The sequence below is a fragment of the Protopterus annectens genome, chromosome 13.part0, assembly GCF_019279795.1.
Source record: "Protopterus annectens isolate FY-2018-M chromosome 13.part0, PAN1.0, whole genome shotgun sequence".
Lineage (NCBI taxonomy): Eukaryota > Metazoa > Chordata > Ceratodontiformes > Protopteridae > Protopterus > Protopterus annectens.
In genome coordinates, this window is record NC_056747.1 from 936,426,687 (window position 1) to 936,443,864 (window position 17,178).

Sequence of the window (17,178 nt, forward strand, 5' to 3'; positions counted from 1 at the left end):
TAGGATCCACCAAAAGATCTGCGGGAGGGGACACCCAGGACGTAGAGGGTCCTACGCCAAATGCCTTCAAGAACACAGATTCTACCAAGTTAGGTTTTGGGGCAGACAACCCCCCCACGTTGGCATAGGATTTCCATGATGTCTCCAAAGGAGACATACTTGGGGGTGACCGGAGGGAACCTTCCCCTCCTCCAAATCGGAATCCTCCATGAGGGGACTCTAAGGGGGGGGGTCCCAAGTGCCTCCTTTTGCATGTATGTTTGCAAGGGATCTCCTCAGTGGGGGGTCTCCGAGGAGGGCTCGCCAATGTCTTGCTGCACCCAAGAGGGACTGCCCTGGGGCAAATAGGCAGCAGGCTGTCCCTGAGATGGTAGAATGGCCAGGTCCACGCCAGAAACAGAACAAGCCAGGACGGACTCTGAAGACTAGTTATTGTCAAGGGTCTCAATGGAATCGAGAGGACCCTCTACACCACATCAAAACCCAAAGGGGAATGGGTCTCCTGAGAAGGAACAATGGTCAGAGCCATAGCTGTCTGACCCGACGTGGGAGCCGGAGCCAAACCTCCACGTGCCGAGATACCAAAGGGAAGGCTCTGCTCTGAAAGGATCGGAGATGACGCCATCCCCTCAGATCCAGCACAGAGGCTCCAGCTCCAAGCTAGTCAGATCCGACCTGCTCAAGGTCATAGCTAGCATCGAGGTACAAGGTACCATCAGAGCCAACCCCTGGACACAGAGTGTCCTCAGATCCAGTGGTCCAAAACTGGAGGTCGGATCGTAGAAGGAGCTATAAGGATAATTGCTGATGGCATGCTCCCAGCTCTGGAGGGAGAGGGGGCAGGCAAGCCTCCCAACTGTATCTGGGTGCGGATAAATGTACACATCATTCTATCCATCTCCATTTCAGAAAGGCTGCAGGTAGATTGAGAAGAGGAGGCGGCCACTGACACCGGCCTAGTGGGGTGGTGAGGGAAAGCCTGTGCTGGCGACTGGGTCTGAAGCTCCTCCGGCTCTGGGGAGAACCAAGGGGAATCGAGCTGGGGAGACTCATCCCTGGAGCCGACCTAACTTTAATCAGCAGGCCCGCCAAAGCAGAGTGAGCCGGGGATCACTTTCTGGCCCCATTCTTCGACTTGGTGGATTTGTCTGTCTTATCTGACTTGTGTCTATCCCCGGACCTCTTGGCAGGAGTTTGAGTCCCAGAGGCTGGGGCAGAGACTGAAGTAGAAACTGAAGCAGAAGAGGCCTGTGCCCCGGTGGTAGGAGGGAGAAGTAGGCCTCTCAAAATTAGATTATTTCTCCTGTCCATCAGTGCCAGGGGATTAAACCCGGCACAGATGAAACAGGAGGTGTCCAGATGGGCTGCCCCAAGACATTCAATGCACAGAGTGTGGCCCATCAGCTTTTTACCTGTATTCCCCATTATGAGGGAGTTGAAGCTATTCGGAATTTTTTAACCTCCAGTTGTCCCAATTTCACCAATGACATGGTTTCCCTTTTGTGCAGGTTATTGGAAGTTACCTTGGAAAATAATTTTTTCCTTTTTGGGAAAACTTATTACCTGCAAAAAAGAGGGGTAGCCATGGGCTCCTCAGCAGCACCAGCATTTGCTAATTTGGTTATGTCTTGGTGGGAAAAACAATTTTTTCCCACCTTGGCTGACAAATACAATATTCGGTTTTTTTGTCGATTTATGGATGATTTATTTTTTATAATTGACGGTGACATCAGTACCGTCAATGATTTTTACACAGATATCAATTTGTTTTCGGACTACTTAAAATTTACCAAGGGTACTGTAGGGTTGAATGTTAACTTTTTGGACATTTCACTTAAATGGGATTTTGATGAAAATAGACTTCACAGTTGCATTTATCGGAAAATGACATTTAACAACGGATATTTACATTATAAAAGTGGGCACCCCAAGCATATAACTAATAATATCCCTAGAGGGCAATTCATTCGAGCAAGTCGCATGACCTCTAAGGATGCGGACTTGACCAATGAATTTGCCTTTATAACTTCCCTATTTATCAAAAAGGGGATATGATCAATCCATCCTTGACAGTGCTAGGGCGGACATCTGGTCCAAAAGGGACAATAAATATTTTCCACTGTTAAATTTTAAAAATGACGAAGTGGATTTTTCCCCTAGGAACGACATTGAAAATAAGATGAACGCTAATTTGATTTGTTCCCTGGAGATGAGCTCAGACTGTCGGGATATCCAAAATATTATTAGGAAAAACTGGGGTATTATCAAGGGCAACAAGGATATTTTCCATGCCTTGGGAGAAAAGCCTATTTTTGTTCAAAAAAATGGTCTTAACCTAAAACGGATTTTGGAAATTCAACAGAACATGATTTCTAATTTAGGGTCCCATAAGAGGGGTATGCACACTTGTAATCAATGTAACATTTGTCGTTTTATTTCCACAGGACCCTACATTTCAGTTAGCACCTTTAGTAGGACTTTGGAGGTCCCAGGTTATGTAAACTGTAATACCAGTGGAGTCATTTACATCGCCCTATGTTTAACTTGTACTGCATTTTACATAGGGATGACCACCAGGGAGCTCAAAATTCGAATTAGGGAACATTTATATTCTATTAAATCTAAAGGCCTGTTTAAACATTCATTGATTTGTCCATCCTTTAGTAAATTCTTATTTTCCATACTTGAAGTAGGTCAGAAGGACATGAGGGATGGTGATTTTAAAAATTATCTTTTGCAAAGGGAAACACATTGGCAAATCAAATTAAAATCTGATACAGCCCCAGGTCTCAACGAGACAATCAACATTAAGTGTTTTTTAAAACAGCGTAGATTAAATATAAACAAAGCTGGAAGTTTAATTTACTCTCATTTCACTTCGGTATTAATTATAAAAGGTTAAATTAACTGATGTTTTCTGTTGTTTTTAAAATTAAGTTGTTTTTAACTAGTTTTGGTAAGTTTATTATTTAACTGTTTAATTAATCACATGATTTCATTGTAGTATTTAAGAGAAAGCTTTTGTTATATGGATTCATTCTGATGAAGTTTGTTACGAAAGCGGATAATAAATTAGTATACTCTATTTTTTGCTGTTTCTCATTGCTGTATCATCTTGCCTTACGTGGACTGTGGTTATTTTATAGCTGGGGAGAACTTGTGGCCACACTCTGTGCACTTTCGGAAGCCTGGTTTGGGGGATTCAGACATACTCTCAAACACAAGGCTTAACACACTCACACAGGGAACGCACACGCGAGAGAGACATGAAGAGGTTTTTTTTTTTTTGTAGTAACCGATGCACAGAGCACGAGGGGAGGTAGAAGAAATAAGAAAAGTAAAACTATAGATAAAAATAAGCAAAAAAAACAAATTCACTTACACAAGGTTTTAGCAGACAGCACAGATCGCAATGCAGACTACAGCACAGCAAACGAGATCTGAAGGTAGGAAGGTGACAGGGGCATTATGGGTAAGGGGAGGAGCTTTGAGCTCGGATCAGATGCTGGATATGCAGCAGAGTCGGATCAGAGATGGATCTGGTAACCCACAGGTTGAAGATCAAATGAAGACAACAACTTCAGATCAGATGTTATGTACTCACCACAATGATGCATCTGTGTTGTCGACTTTCAGTTTTCCTCAAGTGATGGATCGATCCCAGATCTGACTCTGCCGCTTTTACCAAATTCACGGAGCCAACTCTGGAGTCCCCCCCTTTACCCATAATGCCCCATCACCCTAGCATACATCAGACTGAGTTTGCTGCCCCAAAAAAACAGATGCATGAAGCCAAACTGCTATAGAAAGAAGATCGAGACATAGAAAAAGAAGGCTGGAGCTCAGAGAACAATCAGGTTCCAAAAGGAGCATCCCTTAGGTCTCACCAGAAAGAAAGGGAAGGGGGGGTGGAGCGCAGGAAGTTGAGGAAGAATGAAAATGGACAACACAGATCCATCATTATGATGAGTTCATAACTTTTGTATCTGGTGATGTCATTTTCATTCATTCCTTAACTGATGGGACAGAGTCCCCAGCAAGATAAACCTTGGGTAGTCCTCATGGAAGAATATTCCTGAGTACTGCGGAGCCAAATGCTGCCTTATTCCTGGACAATAAATCTAACTTGTAATGAGCATTGAACCAAGTGGCAGTGGTACAAATGTCATCTATAGACGTCCATGACCACAAAGCAGAAGAAGTGGCTACGGACCTTGCTGAATGTGCTTTGGGGGCTTAGGCAAAGGCATCCCTTTTCTCTATAAACAAAGGATCTACACTGGCAACTACTTAGCTAGAGTCACTTTAGACACTGCTTTCCCCAGTTTGTTCTTGGTAAAATATACAAATAATTGATCAGCTTTCCTGAAATATTTGGTTCTGTGAAGATAAAATCTAAGATGTCAGTGTACAGCCAAAAGGTGCAGCATATATTCACCCTTCTTTGTAAAATTTGGGAAGAATACAGGTAGACTGATAAACTGATTAATGTAGGATTCAAAAGCCAATTCAGGTAAAACAGATGGCTCCGTGCATAGGGAAACCCTATCCTTATGAAAAATAAAATAGGGAGATCTGGAGGAAAGTGCCAGGAACTCTGATACTCACCTAGTGGAAGTGACAGCAACCAGAAAAATCATTTTCCAGGACAAGAACTTAAAATCCATCTTCACTGATGGTTCAAATGGAGGCAGAGTTGGAGCTTGCAGCAAGAGAGTCAAACTGCACGGTGGAGTAGGATCCTTGACTAGAGGCCTCAGTAGAAATGTGCTTTAAGAAAAGCTTTGTACAATTTTGAAGAAGCAAAAGAAGAGTGATTTTCACCTGAATGAAAATTGGAATTAGCCGCTAAATGAACCCTGATAGTTGAATAACTTGTCCCATTGGCGAAGATGGAGGCCAGAAAATCAAGAACTGTGGACACATGTGCAGAGAAGTGATCCAGGTCTCTCTGGAGGACCTAGAATGAAAATCTCTTCTTTTTAGTTTAGTCAATTTTCCTAGAAGAGACCTTTTTAGAAGATACCAGAATACGGCGGACTGGGGAAGAAAGCATGGACTGTCTAGCCATCACTGGAAGTGGAGAAACCATGCAGTCAACTTGAGACTGTTGATAACCAGATGTGTCATTCCTGATGGGTGAGAAAGAAGGCCTGGGCTTGGGTCCAGTTTCCAAGGTGGACACAGGAGAGGAGGCCACATGATGGGAAACCAAACCTGATTAAGCCAAAAAGGTTTTAATAAGAATAACTGTTCTCTTCAACCAAAATGCATTCTGTAGAAATTTGTAAATTAGAGGTAATGAAGGATAAGCACAGAGGATACCAGAAGAACAATTGTGGACTAGGCCATCTCTCTGTGACTCTCCCAATGGAGGGATCACAGCAAAGAACATGCTGCACTTGAAGTTGTGGGGCAAACAGAAAAGATCTCAGCATGGTTAGCTCAGTCGACGTAAACTTCTCTTCGCAACTTTGATACTGAGAGACCACTTGTAAAGCATCAGAAAGGATGTGCTTAGTCTGTCTGCAAGTACGCTGGCTTTCTCTGCTATGTGCATTGCCATGAGAAAGTGGTTGGAAGAGATCGCCCATTACCACACTCTCACCGTCTCTCAACACAAAGGATAAGATCTGGTTTCCCTCCATTTGTTGATGTACCATACTACCAACATATTGTCCTTTTGAACTGCAATCATCCCAGAGGGGAGAGCATCTTGAATGGCCTGCAATGCTAGGAGGACTGCTCTCATTTCAAGGACATTGATGTACATATGGGATTCTTCTGGGGCCATTTACCTTGGACTCTCTTTCCAAAGAAATATCACCCCCCCACCCCAGCTGGGGGGTGTCCAGGGTCACGGTGGCTACTGGTATAGGGAGAACAAATGGATGGCCCCGAGAAACTTTGTCTGAATGGATCCGCCAAAGAATGTGTTTCTTGCAAACTTTTGTGACTCTGACTGGTGCGTACAATGGCTGATGAACAGCAGACCACTGTAGTGACAGAGACCAGAGTAATTACTGCTGTCATGGACCCTAAGGCTTGCAAGACTAGTCGTGCTGGGGGGGGGGGGAGAAGAATGCAAGATCACTTCCATAACTGCAGGGTTTGTATTCTTGTTGGAGGAAGTGACACTATCTGAGTGACTGTTTCTAGATGAGCACCTATGAACTCCAGATTCTGTGTAGGTGTGCGCTGTGACTTGCTGTAGTTAACCATAATGCCCAAGTAATAATAAAACTGGAGAAGTAGACCCTTGCTCTTATAAGTAGATACCTGGCTGAAGCAGTCAGGAGCCAGTTGTCTAGCTAAGGAAACACCCAGAATCCCAACAGTCTCAGGTGAACTGCTACCAACGACATGCATTTGTGAATACCCTGGGGGACTGTGGTGAGCCTAAAGGGTAGTGCTCTGAACTGGTAATGACCACCTCCCAACCAGAAGTGCTGCTATGTTCTAAAGCACATGTTCATTTTGATGTGATAGCATGCATCCTGAAGATCTATCGAGCACATCCAATCGTCCTTTTGCAGCAGGGGCAAACTGGATTGAACCATGACCATCCAGAACTTTGAATATTTCATGTACTGGTTTAGTCTGCTGAGATCCAGGATGAGTCTCAGGTCTCCTGTCTTTTTTGGCACTAAAAAGAATCTTAAGTAGGTTCCAGATCCTAACTGGTCTGCGGAGACTTTTTAGAGGACTCTTTTTTTTTTTTTTTTTTTTTTTCCAGGGCTGATGCTTTCCTCAGAGTGGAACATCAGGATTTTTTTTCAGTTTTGAGGGGGATTTGGGAAAAATAGTATGAAGTAACCTCTGGATATAATCCTCTGTACCAAAGTATCTCTTGTGATGGGTGCCCAATCTTCTCGGTGCAGAGACAAGCTCCCCTGACTGCCTCCAGAGTATGGCAGCTGGGCAATCTTTCGGGAATACCGGTAGGGTTTATCCAAGAATATATCCCCCAAAACCTGGTTCTGCATGCCACCTCTGCCACGACAGTGGCATCTTTCATTACAGTTCCCCCCTCTGCCCCGGGGAGATCCATCTGAGTCTTAGAAAAGCCCTTGGGACTTGTGAAACCACATCTTCTTGCCATGTCACTCATTCTGAGAGAAGGATCTCTGAGGAGTAGAAACCACATCTTCTTACCACGTCGTCATTCTGAGAGAAGGATCTCTGAGGAGAAGAGAAATGAATCCCAATGGCAGACAAGCTCTTTCCATCTTGCTCACTTCTGGATAGCTTTTCCTTCACTTTATGGCCAAATAAGGATGATCCATCAAATGGAGCATAGATATACAAAGAGACTTGAAATCTTCTGCAATATCACACAGATGCATCCAGGCATGTTTCTTCATGGTTATGTCCAAACCCACCACCCATGAAATATCCTGCATGAGCTAAAAGCTTCAGGGATATGCTGGAAATGGACTGAAGGGTGGCCAGTTGTGAAGAAGCTTTCTTCTGTTCCTACACAGATATGGACCCAGAAAGTGATTTAGATAGCTCCCTGATCAAATCTCTCTGTAGTCTGGTAAGTGCACCAGGTAATTCAGCACCTGCAGGGGAAAGACCTCTGAGGCATAAACACACATGCCAAATCTGACCGAGACGCCCCGTTAGTGGGATGGACAGATAAGCTCTGCTCCGTGAGGTCTGTTTTAGTGACTGCTGCCACTGCTGTGGAATCTAAAATGACTCTTGTGCTAGTGGGCTCTGTCCTTTGAAGGAGCTAAAAACTTATCTGGACACTTAGGGATAGGCTCCATGGTATCAGACTCCTTCCATGCATGGCATGAGATTAGACCTGTCAACTCATCCGCCAGCAGGACCACCCAAGATGTACTCAGGGGGTATGGAAAACTACCCACATTTCTGCTTGAGAAATTCCAGAATCTCTCCAAAGGAGACATTGTCAGAAGGAGATCTAGGTGACACTTCCTCTTCATTGAAGTAAGTGACCTTGGTACAAGATTCCAGGGAGGATTCTAGGGATCACCTCTAACACTTTCGCTTCCAAAGGGACCTCACCAGTGGGATGGTCTAGTGAGGGATTGGAAGTGATATTAGAGTCCTGAGGAAGGACTGACTGAAGGCTTGATCGGGTTGGCTGTCTCAGCGGTACAGACCTGAGATGTTAAGAGCACAAATCTGATAGAGGAACACTAATGGGATCAGGGGGTATGGATATCTTCTCCTTCAGTAAAGAGAAGGCCCTCTCAACTACCTCACAGGCAAAAGGTCTGGGGGGAAACAGCAGCCAGCCGCTCTGGAGCTGAAGCAACCTGTGTTGTTGCACCCTGAATCTCCATTAGATAGATATCACTTGAGGTTGGGTGGACTGCAAGCTGACAGGTCCAATGGGAGATAGAAACAGGATCGCCACCATCTGTATCTAAGGTCTGAGGAGCTTCCTCATCATTCTAAATACCTCTGATTCACAGAGGCTCCTGGAGAACCTAAGGGAGGACCTGGTCGAAGTTGGTCTGGACAGTCTCCTTGGTGTTTTGCTGTAGGAAAGGAAAATGGAGCAGATATCAGCTTCAGAGGAAAGTGTGGAGACTGGGTCTGAGGTGAAAGCCTTTGAAGAGCCAGGATACGAGAAAGTCGGATCAGACCATTTTTAAATTTTGGCCAGAGGCTCCGTTGTTGGAGCTGATTTGGGAAAACAATTGGGGGACCATTTCCTGGAGTCTTACTCCTTAGGAGCAGAGTCAGACTTCCCTCAATCAGACTTTTTATCAGAGGGTTAAGCCCCAGCAGACAATGAGGAAGAAGGCAAACAAAAAAACATCAAAACTAATTTATTCCTTCTATCACTCAATGCCCTCAAATTAAACCCTGCACAAATAGGGCACTGAGTGTTAAAATGGGCAGTGCCCAGGCAATAAACACACTCCCTATGGACATCTGAACTGGAGATCTTATGCCCACAGGAAGTGCACTTTCTGAAGCCCATAGGCTTGTCAGACATCTTGACAAGGAGTAAAGAAAGAGAGTCATGAAAAATAAAGTAAAGTGATGGTACCAACAATGATAATGAGAAAAATACGGAAAGGCAAACAGGAGAAGAAAAAGGAGGACCAACAATGGCACTTAAAGGCTTACCCCTAAATGGATACAAAGACAATGGTCAGGCTAATGGAAAGTAACACGAAAACTGTAAGAACTGTAAGAAAAGGTTAAGGGAGGATGGTAATAAAAATCAGTAGAAGAATATTCTGAAAAACACAAAAAAAAGACTTCTCTTGCACACTAAAGCTTGACAGTAGAAGATCCATGTTTGAACGGTATGTCAGCAAACAAGATCTGAGGTATGCTAGGGCTACAGGGTATTATAGGTTAAGGGAGAAGCTTGACAGCTGGGTCTATGAATCTGGTAAAAGCAGCTGAGCTGGATCCAAGGTCAGATCTGAGACTCATCAGTTGAGGAATAAATGAAAATGACATCATCAGGTCATATTCTATTAAATGCCTACATGAATCTAAAAAAGGTTCAAATTCTACTCGACACATTTTATAAAATTTTTGCCCACTGTGATTTTTGATCATCAAGCTTCCCTTTATAGGTTCATAAATAAGTACCAAGATAGCTGCCCTTGTGGACTATTTTAAGTCTAACCAATTTCCTTTGGTGAGAATCAAACCCTGTACATCTTGTATACGAGGTAAACACCTTAACCATTGTGCCAACTGCCTTAATCAGACATCATGCTGTCGGGGGTGGAGTGGGGACTGTATGCCATCCGGGAAGCCATGAGACTGCTTTTGATCTTGTAGGCATCCCAGCAATAACAGCATTTTCATTTACAGCCTAACTCTGCCCCTGGCATTAATATGACATTTGTGAAAGAACAGAGGGGCATACACAGCCCTTGTGGTGATATGGGTAATTCCATGAATGCATCAAAAAGGGCTACTGTCACTGCCTTTGGTAGCCATGTCCACATCTTACCCGCACTGTCTCCCTACAAACCTCTACTGTCCAGCCAAAGCTCATCCACTGAAACAATGCTGCAAGCTGGGCAGGAGCCAATGTCCCCCCCCCAAATAGACAAGTCCATTCTCCCCATCTGTATCAAGTGCCCAAACTACTAGCCTAACTCTGGTTACATGGGCTGTAGTCAGGGCTTTATTCCTCTATGCCACCAGCGCAGACCTTCCCAACATATTTTCAGTTTAATAAGAAACTATCTCTACTATAGATGTGATGCAATTGTAACAAACCTACATATTATCACTTCTTCAAAGATCTTGCTCTCAGTTTTATTTAAGAAGCTTCAAATAACACATGGCTACACTCAGGGGATTTTACACAACAGCTCACCTGTGTCATATCTTCCTGAAAAGCATAAAGGAGAGCAGCAGTGAAGATGATGAAAACCTATAAATGGAATTTGGACACGTGTCCTCATTTTATGTACAATGCGAAAACACTTTTAGAAAGTCGCCCAAATCTCCTAATTGTAGCTAATACATATTTTAGGTAATAAATACACAAATTACTATAACCAACCAACTCCTTGAGCATGTTTGTAAAATTCCAAGAAATAGACAGTAATTAATAAGTAAATTACTAACATCAGAAAAGGAAGCATATCATATCCTTACAGGAGATGCTTCTTCACCAACATGGTGCAAGACAACACAATTACGTTGAACTCACGCAAGCTGATATTTTCAAAAAAAGTTAAATGAGCAAAATGGCTACTTACCTCAAATGTTAGAAATTCAAGAGTACACAGACTTGCTACAGAAAATAGTAAAAGGATAACTTTAAGCCTAAAACATCTGCTTTGGTATATCTCTTTTTTCAAGCAAGCATTGAATGGGTAACCACTCTTTCTCCTTCAGCACTCAGTATTTCAAATGAAACCAGAGAGCCCTCAAACTCCAGTTTCGAGTGGTGTCAATTCTTACCAGGAGCAAAATATGCTAAAGGAGAGCTCAAGTCAGCTAATTAAAATAAACAGTGAACTGTCAATACAAACAGTTTGATATGTCTAAGAATGTTCCATTAGTTGTCTATATGTAAAAAAAAGTCTTAAAAAAATTCTAAGCCTAGACATGGAACTAAAAATGATTGCTGTTACAATATATAGGTGATTTCATACAAATGTTACTCTTCATTAATAACATGCAACTTGTCTGTGTTCTTTTGATATGCTGGAATGGGACTCTTACTTTCTCCTGATCTTTTGTTTTCCTCCATGGCCCACTGTGTGTTTTTTTTTTTTGAGAAATGAAAATGTTTTAAAAAATCAGACTAGATCACAGGTACTCAATTCCTGTGAGATCATCATCTGGTATAGTTTACTGTTACAGTGACTGTCCCGGATGCAAGCTCAACAAACAAATGTCATTTGTACAAACATGCTTGTATATCCACTAGTGTGTGCTATGTATACAAATGTACAAAAGCAAGATACAGACTTGCTTTAACACAAGGGGCCACAGATACTGGTAAAAAAAGAAGACACATTAGCCAAACTTTTATAGCCACAACAATCTGCCTAAATAAAAATTTTGCTTATTTAAAATAGTGAGCTTATGCTACAAGGACATTTGTGGGGTATACATGAGCAGAAACTAATGCCTTCAGCTAAAATATTCAAATGTATGATATGCAAACTTCTGATTAACACAAGAAAAATGAAAAGGTAAATGTTCTAATATTTTAAACACTGTGTAACAAACATGAAATGTTTTCTCTTCAATAAGTAAAGAACAAGCATTAAAAATTAGACTTCATACCTTTCACTGTCATACTCAAGTGGCCGATACACTGAAAAAGAACAGTGGCACAAATTACAGTAGGGCTAAAAGCAAACAAAGGATTCTTTTGTCAACATTAAAACTTCACATTTTTCAAACTTAACCAGTTAATTACTTCTCCACTATAAGCAGCCAGTTCTTAAAAATAATAAATATCCCTTAGCTATGCTTTCACTCCCTGTGTCCAACACATTACAATGAATCAACAGTATGAGAAAGCAAGCAACTTTATTATTTATTATGCTGTAAGACTAGACTAACCTTTAAAGTGCGAAATTGAACAAGTCAGGAGCAGATAAATAAAAATGGTCCTGAGCAGGTCTCTATGCGACCCAAATATTAAACATGTACTAATCTACATCAGATTCAAACAGCTTACAATGGCAAAAAAAAGGCATACTGTATTCTACACCACATTATGTACGCATTGTTCTGTGGCATCAATTTTATTTCACAAAGCCTCTGTAGAGTCCACCAACAACCTCTGTCTTTTCTCCACCCAGCAAGTTTTCCCTGGTGTCTGACTGCATCTTTTTCTGCTGCAAGCTATGCCAGAGGCACTCTTCTTCCCACTCCACTTATGTGCATTTTTGGCAAATTCATACTGCATTCTGTAACACTTAATGTCCTGTATACTAAAGTGACATTTTGTCTTTATGAGAGGTTCTCTTCCAAGTGTTCAATTACAACATAAACAATGATCTGTATAGCCTCTTTGATCAAACCCTCAGCCTTCAAAAGCACATAAATTAATTCTTCCCACATCGTATTAGCAACCCTTTAGTTATTCTCAGTTTCCAACAGTACATTACTTTAAATAGAATATCTGTAGTCTATCTTGATAATCTCTAAACCATTAGGTTATCTGTTCCACGAAGTAAATTTTGGTCATCTGCTGAAAATGTAATGGTGGTCCACAGTTTGAAAATTTCATCTGAGATCTAAGAAAACAGCCCCAGTAAGTAAGCAGACAGCCATATTTCTGAAGATTTGACCTGTCAGACCTATAGTATTTTGAGGTAGTGTAGTTGGGGTGAAATCAATGTTGCTCGTCTGTTATTAGAATATTTTCAAAAATATGACATACTATTTGCCTGTAGGCAAGTTTTTAAATTTTTTTTGTGGTATGTCGGGAACTGGCAACTGGTCTGCATTTATTAGCTGTAATAGAGTTATGTACCTTGGGGATGGGAAGGAATAAGGAGTGTTTGAAACTGAGTGGTGTGAATTTAGTTAGGAGTACAAGGCTGAAGATGTGCACTAAGGGTTGATTTAGACTGGCACAACGTGGACATAGACTGGTATGTAACAGGTAGAAGTCTGGGCTACACTGGTGGTCATTACTTTCCCTAAAGGTCTTGTGCAGCTCAGCTTGAAACTGTTTAAAATGAGAAAGACAGCTAGGAGAGATAGTCACATATGTTTTTTCTTAGTTGACAACCAAAACAGACCATCAAGAAGCTCAGATACATTATCCAATACTTGTGCGAGTCTGAAAATACCCCACATTTAGAATATTTTCTCCACACACCCTTAGTAAAATTTTTCGATCACCCATCCAGTCTGGCTTTAAAAGTTGCCAGGGAAGCACTCTGCTTCATTGGCAAGTTCAGGCTCTTCCAGAAATGAGATAAGTTGGGCTAGGTATTTTTCACATCACATGGTGCTGCAGATTTGGTGGTATAGGTTTAACGTCTGTAAAATGGGTGCTTGCTTTACCATTGGCTCTATTTAGGTGAAGGAGTTCAAAGATATAGATGGCTAAGGGATGAAACAGGAGAACTGTTAAAAGCAATTTACTGAAGTCAGTGGTGGAAACAATGATGCCCTTATGCTCACTTATATTTTATAAGCTTCTTGTACTTTAGAAGAACTTAACATCTTTATTGAATCATCACATTTTTAATCTTTAAAAAATGTAATATCACATTAACAAAAAACAAACCATAAGAGTTTCCAATCATGTAGTGCAGTTTACATACATTTTCTTTTTAACAATTTTCATTCACTCCAACACTACATAAATTACTCATTTCTTGCTTTACCTTAAACATCACTCCCAAGTATTATTTTGCATGCATCAGTCCTACAAATTCCATTTATGTGAATTTGCTCCATTCCATTTCTGAATATACCATGTCTAGTTCTTTTATATTGTTCACAATATCCAGAATTTCCTTGATGTTGCAAATGGATGTTGATTTACATTTTCTAGTAATGTTTTTTTTTAGTAGTCAAAAGAATTAAACTTAGTAAGGCCATACTAAGCCAAGGCAAATTAGACCTTATATCCCAGCTCAACAGAGTATTTTCCTTAGTTAAAACCAGAATAATAGGGTTACTAAAGAGAAGATATGAAAAGTCGGATGCAAGAATTAAGGTGGGAAGGCATCTCTCTAACAAGCTGTTTTTGAACATATGAACCAAGCAGGAATGTCCTCCTCTTTCTCTTCTGTGCTTTATATTTAAACTTTATATGTAGCGCCATTAGCAAAGAAATTTACAAATTCATGGATATAACCATTGTAGTAATCAAGAAAAGTTGGCATTATTTGCAGATTATATTATGTTGTACTTGATAAACACATAAAATGACATTTTGGTATGAAACATTCTGATACAGTTTCATGTTTTTTCAAGATAGAAAGATAAATAATTTACAGCTATGGCTTTTTGTTTTAAGCATGTATGAACCGTTTCAGAAATACCCAAACTTTAGGAGATGATAAAATGAAGTATTTAGGTGCACGACTTAAAAAGGATTCTTGTTCTGGCATTTAGGCCAATAATTACCAAGGGACTTACAAACATTAAAACATCTGTGGGAATTCAGAAGGCATGCAAATGGAACACTTATGTCCTTAAATGGTCATCTGCATATTTCCCATGGGTCTCCTTTAAAGGGGGTTTAAGGTATTAACACAGTGAAGACTCAGGTTTACTGGGGTTTTTGTGAAGATTTTCCTCACTGGTTTCCATTTCCTTGTTGGAAGTACTTTACTATCTAAATCCAAACTCATTCGCTTCCATTTCCTTATTTTCTCATATGTCCAACTTAGTTTTCTCCCAAGACTCTCTTGCTACTTTCTGCACTTCTCTCATGAACAATGCCACCAAGAAATTCATCCTGTAATATGGCAGAACCAGCTCAAAAATGTGAGTGTAATTAACAGCTACTGTTTTACTTTGTTTTACTCTTGTTTATTTTATAACCTGCCAGGTCCTAAGTTTAACAAGCCCCTTTCCAATTCAAATACACCAAATTGCATCATCTGCATGAAGCATAGTTTTTTCTCTAACTACCTCTGCATCCTCTTGAATCATCAGTTTTCTGTTTAACATCATAAGTTTATTTCCCTTCTACAAACCTGCACTGATCTAAATCAATTAATTCTGGAAGCAACTTTGTCACCTTTTATGCTACAATTCCTATAAAGACTTTGTGTTTATGATTGAATAATAACATTGACCTATATGTTCCTGGATCGTTGCCTTCCTTTGGTATTCACGATCATCACTGGCTTTATCCAAATCATTGGCACTTGCCTCGCCAAAGATTTTACTGAACAGTGGCCGCCATACCTTCAAGTCCTGTCCTCCTGCTTTCAATACCTCAACTGGTAATCCATCTCCAGGCATATTTCCTGTGGTGGGTTTCTTAACTTGTTCTTTCACTTCATTTAACATTACTGGGACTATCAGATTCCCTGCTTCCTGCTTGGACAGTGTGGGATGATTCCTGCCCTACATAAAATGTTCCATGTGGATTACACTGTTGTTCTCCTTCCCTTCTTCCACATGCAACACTCTACAACTCTACAAAAATCTCTAAAAACTCTGAAAAACATTTATTGGATTCTTTTGTACCCGGTTTGTCTCAGTATCCCTGATTTTTACAATCCCTATTTCTACTAACTTAAATTTTCTGAGTTTCTGTGCTAATAACTTTAGTAATTTAGAATTGTTCTCAAAAAACATTCATCTAAGAGCAACTTTTCTTCCTGCACGGATTCTCCACATGCTTTTCTTCTGCTACTTACTTCTAGTTTTTCAGTCTCTGTTATAGTCAGCTCTATTTTCATTACCAGTAATGTTTTATGGTCTTTAGTCCTTGTAAGTAAAATGTATTACTCTCATTCCAATACCACAATTCCCTTTTCTGAAGCAGCTTTTACTATATTCACAAGTAAACACAAAACTAGTTGTCCTTGTGGGCCATTTTAAGCCTAGCCAATTTCCAATTTTGTTCTCAAATTAAACCATCTCATTTGGTTAGAAATTTGCCTTACCCAACCCACAGTCAATAATTTTACAGTATGTCTATTGATAATAAATGGGATCAAACCATAGATAATTTGAAGGAACCCATGCATGAGATAAAGCATTTAGGAGCTACCTCTGTCCATCAGTAGTACATGGGGCAGTCCTGGGGTAAATTTTATGTTTCCTATCCACAGATCCAAGTTGCATTTGAATATAGAAAGGGATGAACTTTGTTTTATATGGATGGGGAGTCTGCTCCAGAGCAGCTGTATTCTCTGGGAGATATACTTGTCCCTCCAAACCCATTCTGTTGATGTTGAAAAAGAGGTTTAGATCCCTAGACAGAGTACTTCTGATGACATTTGACTTGGTTATGTGGAGCAAATCCATCAGTACTGGGTTGGAGATTGCCTTGTACAGCAGACATAAGTCACCTCTTAGACATCTGTAGATATAGTGACAGGGCTTAGAGTTAGTCCATGTAGGGCATGTTGTTTAGGCCTTGTATCCTTTTAGTAAGGTATCTCTGTGGGCATTCCACTCGTTGCATATGTCTGGACAGATACATGGCAAAGTAGGCATTATATTCAATAACTGGCCAAATGAGGGTTGAGTAAAGGGGAACAATGACATCACTATAGCTAGACACAACTCCTTTGTTTATAAGCTGTGCAAGATTTACTTACTTACATTTGTTTTATTTACTTACATTTGTTTACAATGAAAGTCCGACTGGGCCAGGAGCCCGTTTTCAATGAAGGCCCGGGAAGAAAAGATCCACACAAAACACAATAATCAGATAGTACAATCAGGAGCGGCCTTAGGTCAACTGGTGCCCTAGGCAAAAGGGCTCCACGGCACCCCCACCACACTACCAGGTGCACCCATCCTGGTGTACCTACACCAAATAAATACTGGAAAAGTGCCCCTACTAGACTAGCGCCCTAGGTGGCCGCCTAGTTGGCCTATACCTAAGGCCGGCTATGAGTACAATAGTATATATATAGCAAGATGCAGAATACACATCATCCAATTAGTCCATACAAAGAAGTATTCAATAGTGTTTTCTAGTAGATACAAGCTCAAAAAAGAAATTACACAAGCATTTCAGTAAAGATCACTGCGAGAATAATA

The 17,178-nt window shown here is 40.9% G+C and overlaps 1 protein-coding gene across 1 annotated transcript in view; it reads right to left on the minus strand.

Moving 5' to 3' along the window:
- The window catches only part of RETREG3 (reticulophagy regulator family member 3), a 552,961-nt gene that overhangs the window by 455,910 nt on the left and 79,873 nt on the right, over positions 1-17,178 (minus strand). The window contains exon 3 of the mRNA XM_044054705.1: positions 11,761-11,791. Coding sequence (XP_043910640.1) covers positions 11,761-11,791 — 31 coding nt within the window. The remainder of the gene's footprint in view (positions 1-11,760; positions 11,792-17,178) is intronic.